This window comes from Sardina pilchardus, chromosome 11, assembly GCF_963854185.1.
Source record: "Sardina pilchardus chromosome 11, fSarPil1.1, whole genome shotgun sequence".
Classification (NCBI taxonomy): domain Eukaryota; kingdom Metazoa; phylum Chordata; class Actinopteri; order Clupeiformes; family Clupeidae; genus Sardina; species Sardina pilchardus.
This window is the reverse complement of record NC_085004.1, coordinates 342,501-361,484: the sequence shown is the minus strand read 5'-3', so window position 1 is coordinate 361,484 and position 18,984 is coordinate 342,501. Positions and strand designations below refer to the sequence as shown.

The window sequence follows — 18,984 nt, the reverse complement described above, 5'->3', positions numbered from 1 at the left end:
CGAAATCCACCCATAACTTTTTGAGTTATCTTGCGAACAAACAAACAGAGACAGACAGACAAATAAACAAACCAACAAACCCCCATGAAATCATAACCTCCTTGGCGGAGGTAAAAACGGTATCTTTGTCCCGATGCACGGTGACGCGCATAATTGTTGATGTTCACGATAATGACGAGGGGAAGCTGAGACAAATCATGCATGACTGCAAGCACTTCTTGGCGTTGGATGAGAGTGCAGATGTGATGGATGTTACATCACATCTGTACTCTCATCATGGACGTTAGGAAATGTCTGTAAAATCTTAAAAATGGAGTGGGAGCAAAAATGCACTGACTATGAGGCTAGTTGTTGCACTTAATGTTGGCCACTGTTTTTCAGTTGTTTGCCATCATTGAATGGTGATTTATATGAGCCCTTTGCACTGAAAAAATAATAGGCTATTTATCACTCATGTGGCTGCAAAATACTTGTATTTGTCATTAGGGAGTTTAGACATGTTAAAAATGTCATTAGGGAGTTTAGACATGCTAAAAATGAAATGAAAGTATGTTGGTTCAATTAAGCATACAGACATACACATTATTTAGTTCTTATTTAGAACTTTGTTTTGCAGCTTCTCTCATGTCAGATTAGCGGAAGTGCTTATATGGTATGGTAGGGTATACATGGTTTATATGGTATGGTAGGGTATACATGGTTTATATGGTATGGTAGGGTATACATGGTTTATATGGTATGGTATACATGGTTTATATGGTATGGTAGGGTATACATGGTTTATATGGTATGGTAGGGTATACATGGTTTATATGGTATGGTAGGGTATACATGGTTTATATGGTATGGTAGGGTATACATGGTTTATATGGTATGGTAGGGTATACATGGTTTATATGGTATGGTAGGGTATACATGGTTTATATGGTATGGTATGGTAGGGTATACAGTACAGTACATGATTTATATGGTATGGTATATATGGTACATGTGACCCTGCAAAGCAAAACCAGTCGCTTTGCGCACAACGTCATCTTGAGAAAATCAACAATAAACAAACTTCCGGGTTAAAATGTTGAATTTCACGTTTCTAATTTCACGGAAAAAACATACGTTTTGACTGTTAAACCTGGTGAAGAGTCAACACATTTGCAGTCATTCCCATTGTCCACGCCGCTTAAAAAGTTGATTTCTCCTCTTCTGGCATATCGTGACGGGAGAACCATGTCAACTTTGGGTTGACATGGTATGGTATATATGGTACATATGGTTTATATAGTATGGTAGGGTATATATGGTTTATATGGTATGGTTTATATGGTACATAATGGTTTATATGGTATGGTATATATGGTACATATGGTTTATATGGTATGGTATATATGGTACATATGGTTTATATGGTATGTATATAGGGTTTATTTATGTACTCGGTAAGGTCTGCATACGTTCTGTCTACAGAACAGCGACTTCATCTACATGTGGATGGACCGGCACAGAGGAGCTCAAATCTGGCCATGCAGCTGGAGATGGTCACTCCACACCAGCATGACCACACACACACACACACACACACACACACACACACACACAGACACACACACACACACACACACACACACACACACACACAGACAGACAGACAGACAGACACACGCACGCACGCACGCACGCACGCACGCACGCACGCACGCACGCACACACACACACACACACACCCCAGCTGAAGATTGTCACTCTAGCACACCAGCATGACCATCCCTGCTGAATCCCTGTGTGTGTGTGTGTGTGTGTGTGTGTGTGAGAGAGAGAGAGAGGAGCGAGGTGTATGTTTGTGTGTGGATGAGAGACGGGTGAGGTGTGTGTGTATGAGCGAGAAGTGAGGTGTCTGTGTGTGTGTATGAGAGAGGAGTGAGGTGTGTGTGTGTGTGTGTGTGTGTGTGTGTGTGTGTGTGCTGGAGATAAGCTGTATTGAGGCCAGAGGACTTGTGGGATTAGGATAATCACCAGAAACCCTTCAGGTATTCTGGAACTCTGGGTCTGCAGGGGGGGAGGGGGGGGGGGTAAAGAGATAAAGAGGATGGAGAGAATAAGAGGCAATAGACAATGACCACACACACACACACACACACACCAATTTTAAATCCTCATGAAGGGAATTTTAAATGAGGTGGTACCTACAGCTGCAAATAGTCCAGTGACTATTTGTGTTACGCTGCAGTGGCTTTTGTGTTGCACACACACACACACACACACACACACACACACACACACACGCGCACACACACACACACTATCTCCACCTGCTGAAGAAAGCAGCCAGCTTGTTTGACCACCCTATGATGGTTGACCAGCTAGACCAGCAAAACTCTTGCGAAAACCTCACAGCAATTCTACCCTTTGTCCCGCCTCACGCAAATTGAGCATAAGTCCCGCTTTTTCATTCGACCAATTGGAAATAAATACAGTGGGGAGCACATGTATTTGATACCATGCTAAAACAGGAATATACTGGAAATGGTGCTTTTTCCAGTAGGCCTATTAGCCTGTTTGATTTGCATTGAGCTCAATGAGCATCAAACAGGCTAATAGGCCTACTGGAAAATGCACCATGCCAATCTCTAGCTATGGTGAAGGGTATGTGATGATGTGGGGCTATTTTAATTCCAACGGCCAAGGGAACTTTATCGGGATGCATAATATCCTGGATCCATGGAATGGCTGGCCTTTAAAAATAAAAATCTGCCTGGCTATGTTAACCCTATGTGTTAAATTCCCATAGGGTTACATAGGGGGTCAAATACTTCCTTCCCCCTAGCATTTAGGAAGAACATTTATTTATTTACGATACATTCTCCAATCACAAAGAAAATGGGTGTACTTAGCGGTTTGATTTTTACTCATTTTTAGAATTAAGACATTAAGATCAATTGTCAAATGATGATTTTATATTCCTCTTTTTAGGCAACTTTAGCATGGTATCAAATGCATGTTCTCCCCACTGTACACGGATACGTCCATAGGCGTACTGTCGTACGTCAATCAAACTGTTGACTGGAGCAGGAACGCCTCCTCAACATTGTCAACAATCTCAAATTGGAGAGCACGCTTTTGGGTTATGTTGTCCTGTGGGGCATGGTGGAGATGTTATGATTATTATAATTATTAATATTATTATTATTATTATTAACTTTATTTGTTACAGAGGGACAGTGTTGGGTTATGTTGTTCTGTGGGGCATGGTGGAGATGTTGTTATTATTATTATTGGTGCACGTGAGTCCCACAGTAAAAGCGCATCATCAAGAAACTGCAAATTAGTGCAATCAGTTTTCAATAACAAAGTTTGGGCAGCAGAAGTGACGAGCATCTATCATGCCGACGCTACCGACTGCAGTAACAAGGTAGCCCCAGTCATTTTGTCCCGATCCTGAACTAGCTAATAAAATGTTGTGTGGTTGCACCAAAGCAACAGTTTGTTAGTAATCTGGCGGTGACTTGCTCTTGATGCCTCTGCGCTATCCTCCAACACACACACACACACACACACACAAACACACCTCCTCTGCGCTATCCTCTGCGCTATCCTCTAACACACACACACACACACACACACACCTCCTCTGCGCTATCCTCTGCGCTATCCTCGTACAAATCAACAGCGCTGGGGTCTGGGGTTCAATATCTCACAGATAGCATTCTTATCAAAAATATTGATTTGCACTGAAATAGTTCAATTTTTTATAGGCAAGCCCTGAATATGTTGCACCGTATAGGCTAGGCCTTGTATTTTGTTGAACTTCAATAGGCTAGGCCTAATATTCTTTTGTGTCTTGTATTTTATGGTGAATTTGATGAGAGCATTCTTTTAGTTGCATAATGCATGGTCCTTTGGCCAATGCCTTAACCCTCATCTTGTCCTTGGGGTCAATTTGACCCCAAGCAATGTTTAACATCATAAAATATATGGTTCACTTTTTTTGCTTTGCTTCATGTTTCATGACTTCTCGGTACAACAGAGTAATCATGAAATTGGCACAATATTGTAAATGTAATGTAAAACAATTAAGCAATATAGCACGAGTGGGAGTGGGTTGTTGCTGGATATTCCCACGGGTGTTGTTCGGCCGTAGCCTCGAGGCCGGAGGCCGAGTGGCGCAGGCAACAATTATAATGTAACCGTTTAAATCGCTAAAACTGTCTTGGTTGTAGAACTACTTCTCTCCGCCACAAATTTCCGTTACTAGTTCTAAAGGGATGGTTGCTATGGCCAAAGGCCAGTCGTTAGTTCTAAAAGCACATTGCTATGGCCAAAAGCCAGTCGTTAGTTCTATCTCTCTCGTTGTCAAGCAATGTAGCCTAATAAACGTTAGCTCGCATTGCGTCTGGCTAGGACATGCTTTTAGCTTTGAAACATCACTATTTTACTTAGCCTACATGCCATCCAACTAGCTAATATCCACCTCCGTCATATTCTATGTTCTGAGCGTCTGTATTTCAGCTTGGATGCAACGTGACAGTTCGTTTAACACTTCACAACTTTGACATTGTATCGCGGAGTGATTTATTATTAGCTGTGAAAAGTCCGAGTGGATTATCGTGGGATATTTCAACTCATGGAACGTCTCTCGGCCAATCAGAAACAAAGAAACAGCTTCATAGAACCCAATTGTTGTATAAATAGTTACATTGGTGTTCTTGGGGTCAATTTGACCCCATTTTTATGAAACATTGAGGTAAATGAATATTTGACACATTATGGATATTATTATTGTAATAGTATGTGAACATGTAGTTATTATCATTATTACATATACAAGTACATATTACATAAGTTATTTTTGCAGGACTGAAAAAGTACAAAAGTAAGCCTTTTATTTAAAAAATAATTGTAATAATTTTTTGAGAGTTTATTTAGCTGGGGTCAAATTGACCACAAGGACAACGAACGTCGGTAAGATTTGAGGATAACATAAGGGTTAAGCTGTAGAAACTTTGGGTCAGGTAGTGTGTTGTGTTAATCTTTTGGTCGTTAGGTTGGTTAGTCATTACAGGGGTACTCTCTCTCTCACACTCACACTCACACACACACACACACACACACACACACACACACACACACAGCTGCATGGTTTTAGGTGTAGAGTTTGGGGGGTTAATCATTAGCACAGGGGCGGGAGGACCTTTGTTCGGACTCTCTCCATCCGACTCTCCAAATAATCTGCCCACTCTGCCTGGACGCGTGTATCTGGACTTCTCTGTGTCTGCGTGCGTCTGCGTGTGTCTGGACTTCTCTGTGTCTGCGTGTGTCTGGATTTCTCTCCCTCTCGGTCTGTCCATCTCCCAAAAGTCCAGAATGTCCACAAGTGACTTCAGGCTGCTGGTGAAGAACGCTCGGCAGGTGGTGTGTGTGTGCAGCGAGGGCCAGAGCTTCCTCCTCAAGCACCAGACACAGAACCTGGCCGTCATGGAGAACGCAAGTCTGGTCATCGGGCAGTGAGTAGCCTCACACACACACACACACACACATACACACACACACACACACACACCAACAACTGGTTATTTACCTCCGCCAAGGAGGTATATGTTTTCATCGGGGACCGGCATTTGTTTGTCTGTCTGTCTGTCTGTCTGTCTGTTTGTCTGTTTGTTAGCAAGATAACTCAAAAAGAAATGGATGGATTTCGCTGACATTTTCAGCGAATGTCAGGCATGACCCAAGGAAGAAACGATTACATTTTGGGAGTGATCCGTAATTCCGTCGGGATTCCGGAGCCGTTTATGTATTTAGCTTAATGGTGTAATGGCACGGTATGGCCACGTGGTGGCGATCTGAATAGTTTAGGTTCAAATGTATGACCACCTAGGAAGAACAAGGCAGGCGGAGGTAGCTGCGCTCTCTGAGTGCTTTTCTAGTTGGATAGTGAGTAACCTTATACGCATACACTGACACACACACACACACACACACACACACACACACACACACACACACACACAATCAACGATTGGTTATTGGATAGTGACATGCTTTAGAGGCATACACTGACACACACACACACACACACACACCCACCAAAGTCTGGTTGGTGCGTGTGTGTCTGTGTGTGTGTGTGTGTGTGTGTGTGTACATGTCATGGTGTGTGTGTACATGTTCTGTGCGGTGAATGGTGTGTGTGTGTGTACATGTTATAGTGTATGAGTGTGTTACAGTGTGTGTGTGTGTGTGGCCACACTCTGGCCACTTCACACACACACACACACACACACACCAACAACGTCTGGCCACTCAGAGTCCAGAGGCCCTTAAAGCAGCGCTCTGGGGCCCTCTGGCGGCCCATGAAGGTATTGCAGATAATCCCTGTTCATAGAAAAGAGGGGATAGTTGGTACAGTACATGGGATAGGGAATGTAGGGAATGGTTGGTACATGGGATAGGGAATGTAGGGACTGGTACAGTACATGGGATAGGGAATGTAGGGGATGGTTGGTACATGGGATAGGGAATGTAGGTGTGCATGGGGACCTAGGGCACAAATGTTTTAGTGTTTTTAACATTGTCCCTACCAATATTTTAGTGAGCACATTCATAGTATGTTGGTTGTGAAGACGTAGCATTTTGATATTCATAGTATGTTCATCTCCAGGACAACCAGAGTAGACATGCTCTCATTGGAGTGTCTGAAAAGAAAGTGGATTTATCTGACGCTGACATGAAAGTGTCAAAGAATATGGCTACTTGCTGTGTTCGTCGCAGACTCAGAGAGCACACACACACACACACACACACACACCGCACGCACGCACGCACACAGACACACTCAGAGAAGGCAAGCACCAAAGACACAGAGGGGGCACATGAAGCCAATAGATAGCTAAGCTATTATGAGCTAAGCTAAAGTAGCCAATAGATAACTAAGATGATTTGTTGTAGCGCTAGCCTCATACCAGCAACCACAGCTACAACCACAGCAGCATTCATGGCATCAGCATTTACAGCAGTAGCAGCATTCACTGATTTGATTTGTGTGAATTAACAGTAAACAAGCTGCATGTGTGTGTGTGTGTGTGTGTTCTGTGTGTCTATGTGTGCGTATCTTAAGTCCTTAACTTGTTATAACTATTGCCTTTTTATGCTTTTAATAGTTTTACATGATTTTAGTATTTTGGTGCCCAGCCTGCCAAGCTTGACATTGTTGGTGTAAGATGGTCATGCTGGTTTGCTAGAATGACCAACATAAGCTGGCATGGCCAGTAAAAACCAGCAATGTAGACCAGCAACACCAACTAAAATGACCAGCTTGAGCTGGTCTAGCCGGTCAGCCATCATAGGCTGCTCAACCAGCAAACCACTTTAAGCTGGTCAGGCTGTTTTTTTCAGCAGGGATTGAATGAACCCTGTGTATGAAATGTGCTATGTAAAACCCTTTGCATATTGAATGACCCCATGTGTGTGTGTGTGTGTGTGTGTGTGTGTGCGCGTGCGTGCGTGCGTGCGTGCGTGTGCGTGTGTGCGTGTGTGCGTGTGTGCGTGCGTGCGTGCGTGCGTGCGTGCGTGCGTGTGTGTGTAAAACCCTTCCCTTGCTGTAGTGATGGTCTGGTGAAGGCAGTGGGCGGAGCTAAGGAGATTGACGAGCGATTTCATGGCTCCTCCTTTGAGAGCGTTCTGGACGTATCAGGCCTGTGTGTCATCCCTGGTGAGGAACACACACACACACACACACACACACACACACACACACTTGTTTCATCCCTGGTGAGGAGCACACACACACACACACACACACACACACACACACACACTTGTTTCATCCCTGGTGAGGAACACACACACACACACACGCATGTACGCACGCACGCACGCACGCACGCACACACACGCACACACACACACTTGTGTCATTCCTGGTGAGGAACACACACACACACACACACACACACAAACAAATAAACAAACACACAAACACACACACACACACACACACACTTACTTGTGTCATCCCTGGAGAGGAACACATACACACACACACACACACACACACACACACACACACACACACACACACACACACACACGCACACGCACACTCTTGTGTCATCCCTGGTGAGGAACACACACACACACACACACTTTTCAAACGTAGGGTTCATGTACACACGTCCTGGCTCAAAAAGATGAGCCAAAAGCAAAGGGCACACGCCACGCCAAGAATGAGTTAACTTACATGCCACACTACGAATGAGTTAACTCACATGCCACACTACGAATGAGTTACTCACACGCCACACTAATTCACACGCCACACTACGAATGAGTTAACTCACATGCCACACTACGAATGAGTTAACTCACACGCCACACTACGAATGAGTTAAGTCACACGCCACACTAACTCACATGCCACACTACGAATGAGTTACTCACACGCCACACTACAAATGAGTTAACTCACATGCCACACTACGAATGAGTTAACTCACACGTCACACTACGAATGAGTTAACTCTTTTATTTAGAGTGTTAAATTGAATGTGTTGTGACTCCAGCAATATTGACCCCCAGGCTCTATCTCTGCATGAAAACATTGATTAAGTCGCGGAGACAGTGCAGTATATTTCGTTGATTAAGTTGCGGAGACAGTGCAGTATATTGCGTTGATTAAGTCGCGGAGACAGTGCAGTATCTATCTATTAAAGCAAGGAACGTCTGTCTGTGTGTCACTGTGTCTGTCTGTCTGTCTGTCCCACGCATAACTCTCGAACCGCTCATCCGACTGACCTAAAATTTGACACGGGTATTGCTAATGCCATGCGTGAGTGCAGTGCGAAGGTTGGTCGTTGTTGGACAACAAATGACAAAGATATCGTTAAATTGAGCGAAATACAACTCTACCGCAATCCCACAATTACCGCTCTCGCACTAGCCACTCCCCCTCACTCTCACTTACTCCAGCATAGAAACAAAAAAGCCCATTTCGCTGACACTCAAGTTGCCAATCATGGAAATTACTGTCTCACGTAGGCCTAAACAACGGACCATTTCAAGATTGTTCATGTTGGATAAACATGCTGAGTCTGACACACATGCACCCGGATGTTACAGTCACATGCACCAGGCTGTTACAGTCACGTAACGTTGCATAGCTTAGGCTAGGACCTACTCAACAACCGCGGTTGCCTAGCGCTTCTGTTGCCTGATCAGGCCGACACACACGCAGGTCTATGCACACACGTCGGTACCATTCTGTTAAAATTTGCATTTAAAACAGCGGCTCTTCACTCTATCTGGACATCGGCTACAGGCTTAACATTCATTCAAACATCACTCCGAGTTCATAGCACTGGCATATGGCCATGGTCATGCGGTTAACTTTAGACTATAATTTCCCAACAACAGCAAAAACGCACGGGTATGTAACATGTGTCTAATATTGCCATTAGCTGCAACTCAAACGCCTTTCCCCTTCACTTTTTTACTTTGCAAAGACAGTAAAAAGCTCTTACTGCACGGGCCCGATTCTACATCATCACCAATCTAACATGATCTACCTGCATCAACATTGGGTAGCCTAACATGTTTCTTGGAAAACATTGTTTGCACGGGCACTGCCCTAGTATATTTAAGTGGCGGAGACAGTGCAGTGCGGAGACAGTGCAGTATATTTCGTTGATCAAGCACTAACAGAGCTAACCCGGGACACGCTAGAGCCCCAAATCACACACAGTGGATTAGCTGATAGATAGATACTTTATTGATCCCCAAGGGCAAATTCAAGCTAAGGGCGCTCAGCCAGCCGCTCTCTACATAGCCATTTTTAACCAGTAATATTGTTCAAAACAGAACCAAACCGCATCAGGGTCCCTGCACATAAAACAAAGAACCAACATAGTTACTGCAACGCAGGTAAGACCGTATAAGGCGTCACGTGAGATCTGGACTTTCCTTTGAGAGGAGCTGTTAGGGGGACAGTTGGTGAGTCTTCTCGACAGTCTTCTGTCTTCTCTGAGCTCACTATCTCTGTTGGTAGAAAGAAAGAAAGAAAGAAAGAAAGAAAGAAAGAAACCAAAAGACAAGAACTCAGGTCTGTTGCTGCCACCAACAACCCTACGCCCCGCTCGCTAATCAACAGTGTGTGTGTGTATGTAAACCCTAGCTTTGAACGGTGTGTGTGTGTATGTAAACCCTAGCTTTGAACGGTGTGTGTGTGTATGTAAACCCTAGCTTTGAACGGTGTGTGTGTGTGTGTGTGTGTGTGTGTATGTAAACCCTAGCTTTGAACGGTGTGTGTGTGTGTGTGTGTGTATGTAAACCCTAGCTTTGAACGGTGTGTGTGTGTATGTAAACCCTAGCTTTGAACGGTGTGTGTGTGTATGTAAACCCTAGCTTTGAGCGGTGTGTGTGTGTGTGTGTGTGTGTTGCAGGACTGGTGGATGCACACACACACCCCGTCTGGGCTGGAGACAGAGTCCATGAGTTCAGCATGAAGGTGAGCACACCTCTCTACACCTCCATCTCTCAAACTCTCTATCCCTCCATCTCTCAACACCTCCATCTCTCCACCTCTCTACACCTCCATCTCTCAAACTCTCTATCCCTCCATCTCTCAACACCTCCATCTCTCCACCTCTCTACACCTCCATCTCTTCATCTCTCTATCCCTCCATCTCTCTACACCTCCACCTCTCTACACCTCCATCTCTCCATCTCTCTATCCCTCCATCTCTCTACACCTCCACCTCTCTACACCTCCATCTCTCCATCTCTCTATCCCTCCATCTCTCTACACCTCCACCTCTCTACACCTCCATCTCTCTACACCTCCATCTCTTCATCTCTCTATCCCTTCATCTCTCTACACCTCCATCTCTCTACACCTCCATCTCTCTTCACCTCCATCTCTCCACCTCTCTACACCTCCATCTCTCTACACCTCCATCTCTTCATCTCTCTATCCCTTCATCTCTCTACACCTCCATCTCTCTACACCTCCATCTCTCCATCTCTCTACACCTCCATCTCTCCATCTCTCTATCCCTTCATCTCTCTACACCTCCATCTCTCCATCTCTCTATCCCTTCATCTCTCTACACCTCCATCTCTCTACACCTCCATCTCTCTACACCTCCATCTCACCACCTCTCTATCTCTCCATCTCTCTACACCTCCATCTCTCTATACCTCCATCTCTCCATCTCTCTACACCTCCAGCTACACCTAGTAGTGTGTGTGTGTGTGTGTGTGTGTGTGTGTTGGTTTGGCGTGTGTGTGTTGTTTTGGTGTGTGTGTGTGTGTGTGTTGTTTTGGTGTGTGTGTGTGTTGGTTTGATGTGTGTGTGTTGTTTTGGTGTGTGTGTGTGTGTGTGTGTGTGTGTGTGTGTGTGTGTGTGTGTGTGCAGCTGGCGGGGGCTACCTACATGTGTGTGTATAATGTGTGTATAATGTGTGTGTGTGTGTGTGTGCAGCTGGCGGGGGCTACCTACATGGTGTGTGTGTGTGTGTGTGTGTCGTAGAGGGCTCCTTCTGGGTCCAATGAATTGATGGCTCAACCACGATAGCACTTTAAGTGCAAAGGTTTTTTTTATTTTTAGCCGTGCAAAAAACAGTGCCACCAATAGGGTGAGAATTATCCACTTGACAAATAAACAAAAAATATAGTAACTATGTTACAAACTTGCAATACGCTCTCAGTCAATCACATCAACCTACTTCGCTTAGGTCTCTGTATACTCTAACTCATCAGGCCTACCCTGCCTGCTTTTAACCCCGTAACCCTGCCCCCATTGTCCCAACTAAAACATACAGGGGTGTTACATAATTCATCACATTTACATTACAGGATAAAAACACACATATCATTTCAAATAGCAATCACACAACATGAAAAGTATTTTTCCTAGCAAATGCAGTATAAATAAATACAGTTCACATCTTCACATTTGACATATGCTTTAACCTGGCTTATCACACTCGTTATTTCCCCCTTCCCCATGAGCTCATCCTAATTGCCACTTTCGCGGGACAATGTCGTTAAAACAGTCACTGTGCCTCCAGTCTGGTTTGTCCCGGAGCAGCACCCATACCCAGGAAGTGGACGCACGTAACTAACAGAGCAAAACATACCGGCGGCTGCCCGGCTACAACGATACGCTAAGTACCACAAGACAACACAACTTAACACTCAAACGCTCAATAAAGTATAGCTTGTTGAAATACTTATTGTCTGATTATTCGTAGGGGAAACATGATAGTGGGTATTATATTGTGTGAGATGGTGCGTGTGTGCGTGTTTGAGCAACAGGCATGATAGACCGCTAACAGTGCGTGCACTCACTGCCGCGGCTAACATACCACAGTGGGTAAGGGACGTTATGAGGGAAAGCTGCCGTTCTCCGTGACAGAGCCCTCTGTCACATTTCCCTCCTCCTCTTCCAGATTGGCGAGGATCGGCAATCGGGAAAGGTAGTCTGCCATAACGTTCTGCTTTCCTGCTTTGTGTCTTATGTTGAACCTAAAAGGTTGGAGTGCCAGGTACCACCGTGTCACCCTAGCATTCCGGTCCTTCATTGATTGGATCCAAGTCAGGGCCCGATGATCTGTGTCTAAGTCAAACTCCCTCCCGAGCAGATAATAGCGCAGGCTGTCCAGGGCCCATTTCATGGCCAGGCACTCCTTCTCTATAGTCGAATACCTGGTCTCCCGTGGCAGCATCTTCCGACTCAGGTACAACACCGGTCTTTCCTCACCAGGCTCTCCTTGCGCCAGCACAGCCCCGAGCCCGACAGCAGAGGCGTCTACCTGGACCAGGAACCGTTGGGTGAAATCCGGACTCTGCAAGACAGGTGAAGAGCACATGCGGGTCTTCAACATGGCAAACGCTTGGTCACAGTCCTTGGTCCATTTCACCGGATTCATGGCGGCTTTGGTCGTGAGATTTGTGAGGGGGGTAGCGATGGTTGCAAAATCCGGGATGAATCTTCTATACCATCCTATGAGGCCTAGGAAGGATCTGACCTGCTTCTTTGTGTGAGGCCGAGGACTGTTGCGGACGGCCTCCAGCTTATCCACCTGTGGTCGGATCTGTCCTCCGCCTAGATGGTATCCCAGGTACTGCGCCTCACTCCTAGCCCAGTCACACTTCCGCTGGTTCAAACTCAAGCCGGCATCATGGATTTGGCCTAGGACACGTTGCAGATGTTGGAGGTGATTGGCCCATGTGTCGCTAAAGATGACCACATCATCAAGGTAGGCGGCACAGCAATCCTCACATCCCTGAAGGACGCGGTCCATGAGCCGCTGGAAGGAGGCGGGGGCTCCATGAAGTCCAAAGGGCATTACCGTAAACTGGTATAGGCCCAACGGAGTCTGAAAAGCAGTGTACTCACGGGACTTCTCCTCCAGCGGTACTTGCCAGTATCCCTTACAGAGGTCTAAGGTGGTGATGAACTTGGCCCGGCCGATCCTCTCAATCAGGTCATCTATCCTGGGCATGGGATATGCATCGAACCTTGACACCGCGTTGAGTTTGCGGAAATCCATGCAGACCCGGAGTGTGCCGTCTTTTTTGGGCACGATGACCACGGGGCTGCACCACTCACTGCTGGAGGCCTCGATGACTCCCAGCTGTTTCATGGTCTCCACCTCCTCTCTCAGTGGCTCGAGCAGCCTCTCAGGAACACGGTAGGGTCTTTGCCGGATGGGGGTCAACTCCTTCAGGTGTATGATATGCTGCAACACCGTTGTCTTCCCGGGTCTTTCCTGGAACAGGCCTGGGTACTTCCCGAACACTTGCTGCAAGTCACCTTGTTGGTCCACATTCAGGTGACCTAGATCCACTGGACTCTGCCCTTGCCAGGCTCTAAGGTCACAGGGGCCTTCGTCTTCCTCCACCTTCCTCACCATCAACGCCTTGACTGGACTCTCTTGCCGCTCTTTCCATTCCTTTATCAGATTGACGTGATACGTTTGCTTCTGCTTGCCACGGTCAGGGTGATGGACTTCATAAGTGACCGGCCCCATCTTCCTGGTGATGGTATACGGTCCCTGCCATTTTGCCAGAAGTTTACTCGTTGAGGAGGGCAGGAGTAGTAGGACCCTTTGACCCGGCTGGTACTCCCTCCGTCGAGCATGTGCGTCATACCAGCGTTTCTGGTTTTGCTGCGCCTTCTTCAAGTTCTCCTGGGCCTCCTCTCGGTACTGCTCTAGCCGGTCCCGCATCTGCAAAACATACTGCACCACTCCCATGTTACCTGGACCGCTGGCGGGTATCTCCCAGCTTCTCTTCAGGAGGTCCAATGGACCCTGTACAGACCACCCATACAGCAGCTCAAACGGGGAAAACCCAGTTGAAGCCTGTGGCACCTCCCGATAGGCAAAGAGTATGAAGGGCAACCACTTATCCCAATCCTTCCCAGTATCACTGACAAATTTGCGCAGCATGTTTTTCAGAGTCTGGTTAAATCGTTCCACCAAACCATCTGTTTGCGGGTGGTATGGTGTTGTTCGGATAGCAGTAATGCCCAGCTGATGGTGAAGCTGTTTCATTAGGCGCGATGTGAAATTTGTCCCCTGGTCGGTGAGGATTTCTTCGGGGAATCCTACCCGAGAGAAGAGCTGAACCAGTGCGCTAATGATCTTTGGTGTGGTGATGGAGCGCAAGGGGAAGGCCTCTGGATACCTAGTGGCATAGTCACAGATAACCAGTATGTACTGGTACCCTGACTGACTCTTCTCCAAGGGGCCTACAATATCCATAGCGATGCGCTGGAAGGGAGTTGTGATTACAGGCAGAGGGTATAGTGGGGCTCTGTCAGATTTTCGGACAGCACTGGTCTGTTGGCATGTGGGGCAAGTGTTGCAAAATGTCTGGACATCAGTGTACATGGAGGGCCAGTAAAAACGCGAGCTGATTCTCTGGTAGGTTTTCTGATGAGCTAAGTGACCGGCCCATGGAATGGTATGTGCTAGCTCTAACACCATGAGTCTACAGCTCTTGGGTACAACTAGTCTGAGTTTTTCCCCATCTTTAATGTACAGCACACCACCCTCCATACACAGCTCCTCCCCACAATGATTAACAACTCTAGTCTCCCCTGTCCCTTTCATCTTAGCAAACAGTGGTTGCAATGTTTTGTCTTGTGCTTGGAGATTTGCTATGTCCTCAGGTATATCCAAGTTTGACACCTTTAGGCCAGTTACCTCTGGCTCTACAAGGGGTCTCCCTAGATATTTCTCCAATCGCCGTTGACGGCGAAGTTTTCTTGGGCCTTTAGTTCCGCCATCCAGCAGACTATCGCAAAAGTCTGGGAGTGGCTGCAAACCAGCTTTCGCTTGGGCCCGCGTTAGCACAGCCCCAGCAACATTGTTAGCCACAGGTTCGGACAAATCACATGGCAATGACAACAAATCACGTAGTACAGGCATATCTCTTCCCAATATCATGTCTACGGGCAAATCGTCAACCACCCCAACATTCAGCAGATACATTTGATCATTCACAGTCACAGTAACCTCTGCCATAGGATACCACTTTTGATCCCCATGTACACATTGCACCAATGTGGTGTGGCTATATACAACACTGCCCTCTGGAACATAGCATGACTTAATAAGTGACATTACACTCCCCGTGTCCAACAGTGCTTGTAAGACTTGACCATTCACCATTACATTATAGCATACAGTAGCATCATTGTCTCTCTGTTGTGTGTCCTCTTCCCTAGGCACATAGCAGTAGCCACTGAGCTTTGGCTTTCTTGCTGGACACAACGATGCTTTGTGGCCCGGCTGCTGACAATAAAAACAGATTAGTCCCTTACCAGTTCCAGGCGTATCCCGGTCTCTGCCCGTCTCTCTCCTTCTGCTCTCCCAGCCGCCAGTGTTGGGTCCAGTGCTGGGTTTGTCTCTGCCATCACGGGTACCTCGCGGCAAAGATGATAAGTGGCGTGGTGGAGCCCCTTTACGTGCATTGAGGTACTGCTGGGCAAGCTTGGCTGCAGCCTGGCCGTCTTCTGGCTCGTGTTCTTTCACCCACATCCGAATGTCTGTCGGAAACACCCGCAGCAGCTGCTCCAGAACGATGGCTTCTCCGATGTCCTCTTTGCTGTGCTGCGCTGGCTGTATCCACCGTCTGTAGAGCCCCTTGAGTCGTTGGTAAGACTCTGTAGGTGTCTCTCCCGGTGGTATGGCTGTCTCCCGGAACCGCTGGCGGTAGGTCTCAGGAGAGATGTCGAATCTCTGCAACAGCGCCTCCCTCAGGTCATAGTAGCTGTCTGCCTGATCTTCCTCCATCGCTGAGTAGGCTTCCAGGGCTCGTCCGGTCAGCAAGGGCACAAGTCGACAGGCCCACTCATCTGTTGGCCACCGCCAGGTGCGGGCTATGCGTTCAAAGCGGAGGAGGTAGTTTTCTATGTCCTCCCCCTGCTGGTACACTGGTATCTTTGGGTCACGCACACGCCCCCTCTCCATAGATACTCTACGAGGGTTATGGGGCTCATATAACAGTTCTGGCTGGTACGGCAGAAAGTCATCCTCAGCTCGACCTACACCAGCAGAGGGCCCCGATGACTCATGAAACAGGTATGACCGGGAGGGTAGGTCATCATACCTCCCCATGGCTCCCTCTGACTGCCGTGCTGCTGCAGTTGATACTCTGGGCCCCTGGCTGGCTGGCGCCTGCTGCCGCTGTGGTTCTGGTGCCACACCTGGTCCTCTGGCTGGCCGTAGACTCTCCCGTAGCTCGCTCAGGAACCCTTCTTCTCGTCGCTGCTGTTCTTCCATAAAACTCCTCATCATCCCAAAGAACTCCGCATTTTGGCCAGTTGTTATCGGTTGCGTTGGTCGGCCATCTTTTCCCTTGTCGTCTTCTTCGTCTGTGGTAACTGTCTCTTTTTCTTCCTCTGGATCAGTCTGGGATCGGAGGCTTCTCTTACCCTTGGTAGTGGCTTTTGCTCGGCCTTTGCGGTTAGCCATCCCACCGCTGCCACCAAATGTCGTAGAGGGCTCCTTCTGGGTCCAATGAATTGATGGCTCAACCACGATAGCACTTTAAGTGCAAAGGTTTTTTTTATTTTTAGCCGTGCAAAAAACAGTGCCACCAATAGGGTGAGAATTATCCACTTGACAAATAAACAAAAAATATAGTAACTATGTTACAAACTTGCAATACGCTCTCAGTCAATCACATCAACCTACTTCGCTTAGGTCTCTGTATACTCTAACTCATCAGGCCTACCCTGCCTGCTTTTAACCCCGTAACCCTGCCCCCATTGTCCCAACTAAAACATACAGGGGTGTTACATAATTCATCACATTTACATTACAGGATAAAAACACACATATCATTTCAAATAGCAATCACACAACATGAAAAGTATTTTTCCTAGCAAATGCAGTATAAATAAATACAGTTCACATCTTCACATTTGACATATGCTTTAACCTGGCTTATCACACTCGTTATTTCCCCCTTCCCCATGAGCTCATCCTAATTGCCACTTTCGCGGGACAATGTCGTTAAAACAGTCACTGTGCCTCCAGTCTGGTTTGTCCCGGAGCAGCACCCATACCCAGGAAGTGGACGCACGTAACTAACAGAGCAAAACATACCGGCGGCTGCCCGGCTACAACGATACGCTAAGTACCACAAGACAACACAACTTAACACTCAAACGCTCAATAAAGTATAGCTTGTTGAAATACTTATTGTCTGATTATTCGTAGGGGAAACATGATAGTGGGTATTATATTGTGTGAGATGGTGCGTGTGTGCGTGTTTGAGCAACAGGCATGATAGACCGCTAACAGTGCGTGCACTCACTGCCGCGGCTAACATACCACAGTGGGTAAGGGACGTTATGAGGGAAAGCTGCCGTTCTCCGTGACAGAGCCCTCTGTCACAGTGTGTATAATGTGTGTATAATGTGTGTGTGTGTGTGTGTGTGTGTGCAGCTGGCGGGGGCTAGCTACATGTGTGTGTGTGTGTGTGTATAATGTGTGTATAATGTGTGTGTGTGTGTGTGTGTGTGTGCAGCTGGCGGGGGCTACCTACATGTGTGTGTGTGTGTGTGTGTGTGTGTGTGTGTGTGTGTGTGTGTGTATAATGTGTATAATGTGTGTGTGTGTGTGTGTGTGCAGCTGGCGGGCGCTAGCTACATGTGTGTGTATAATGTGTGTATAATGTGTGTATAATGTGTGTGTGTGTGTGTGTGTGTGTGTGTGCAGCTGGCGGGCGCTAGCTACATGGAGGTGTATAATGTGTGTATAATGTGTGTATGTGTGTGTATAATGTGTGTATAATGTGTGTGTGTGTGTGTATAATGTGTGTGTGTGTGTGTGCAGCTGGCGGGCGCTAGCTACATGGTGTATAATGTGTGTGTGTATAATGTGTGTATAATGTGTGTGTGTGTGTGTGTGTGTGTGTGTTTAGCTGGCGGGCGCTAGCTACATGTGTGTGTATAATGTGTGTATAATGTGTGTATAATGTGTGTGTGTGTGTGTGTGTGTGTATAATGTGTGTGTGTGTGTGTGTGTATAATGTGTGTATAATGTGTGTATAATGTGTGTGTGTGCAGCTGGCGGGCGCTAGCTACATGTGTGTGTATAATGTGTGTGTGTGTGTGTGTGTGTGTGTGTGTGTGCAGCTGGCGGGCGCTAGCTACATGTGTGTGTGTATAATGTGTGTATAATGTGTGTATAATGTGTGTGTGTGTGTGTGTGTATAATGTGTGTATAATGTGTGTGTGTGTGTATAATGTGTGTGTGTGTGTGTGTGTGTGTATAATGTGTGTATAATGTGTGTATAATGTGTGTATAATGTGTGTATAATGTGTGTGTGTGTGTGTGTGTATAATGTGTGTATAATGTGTGTATAATGTGTGTATAATGTGTGTATAATATGTGTATAATATGTGTGTGTGTGTGTGTGTGTGTGTGTGCAGCTGGCGGGCGCGAGCTACATGGAGGTGCACGGTGCGGGGGGGGGGAT

At 46.6% G+C, this 18,984-nt stretch overlaps 1 protein-coding gene across 3 annotated transcripts in view; it reads left to right on the top strand.

The window, feature by feature from the left end:
* Nucleotides 1-5,230: 5,230 nt before the first annotated feature.
* The window catches only part of amdhd1 (amidohydrolase domain containing 1), a 28,938-nt gene continuing 15,184 nt past the window's right edge, over nt 5,231-18,984 (top strand). The window contains exons 1-5 of one of the 3 annotated variants that reach the window (XM_062549309.1): nt 5,231-5,495; nt 7,593-7,699; nt 10,425-10,489; nt 18,222-18,245; nt 18,962-18,984. The exon at nt 18,962-18,984 is cut by the window's right edge and continues 231 nt beyond it. In XM_062549309.1, the coding sequence (XP_062405293.1) occupies nt 5,356-5,495; nt 7,593-7,699; nt 10,425-10,489; nt 18,222-18,245; nt 18,962-18,984 (359 nt within the window). In that variant the 5' untranslated portion in view covers nt 5,231-5,355. Of the gene's footprint in view, nt 5,496-7,592; nt 7,700-10,424; nt 10,490-18,221; nt 18,246-18,937 lie in introns of all 3 variants that reach the window. The other 2 variants (XM_062549308.1, XM_062549307.1) reach the window with 2 other exon arrangements.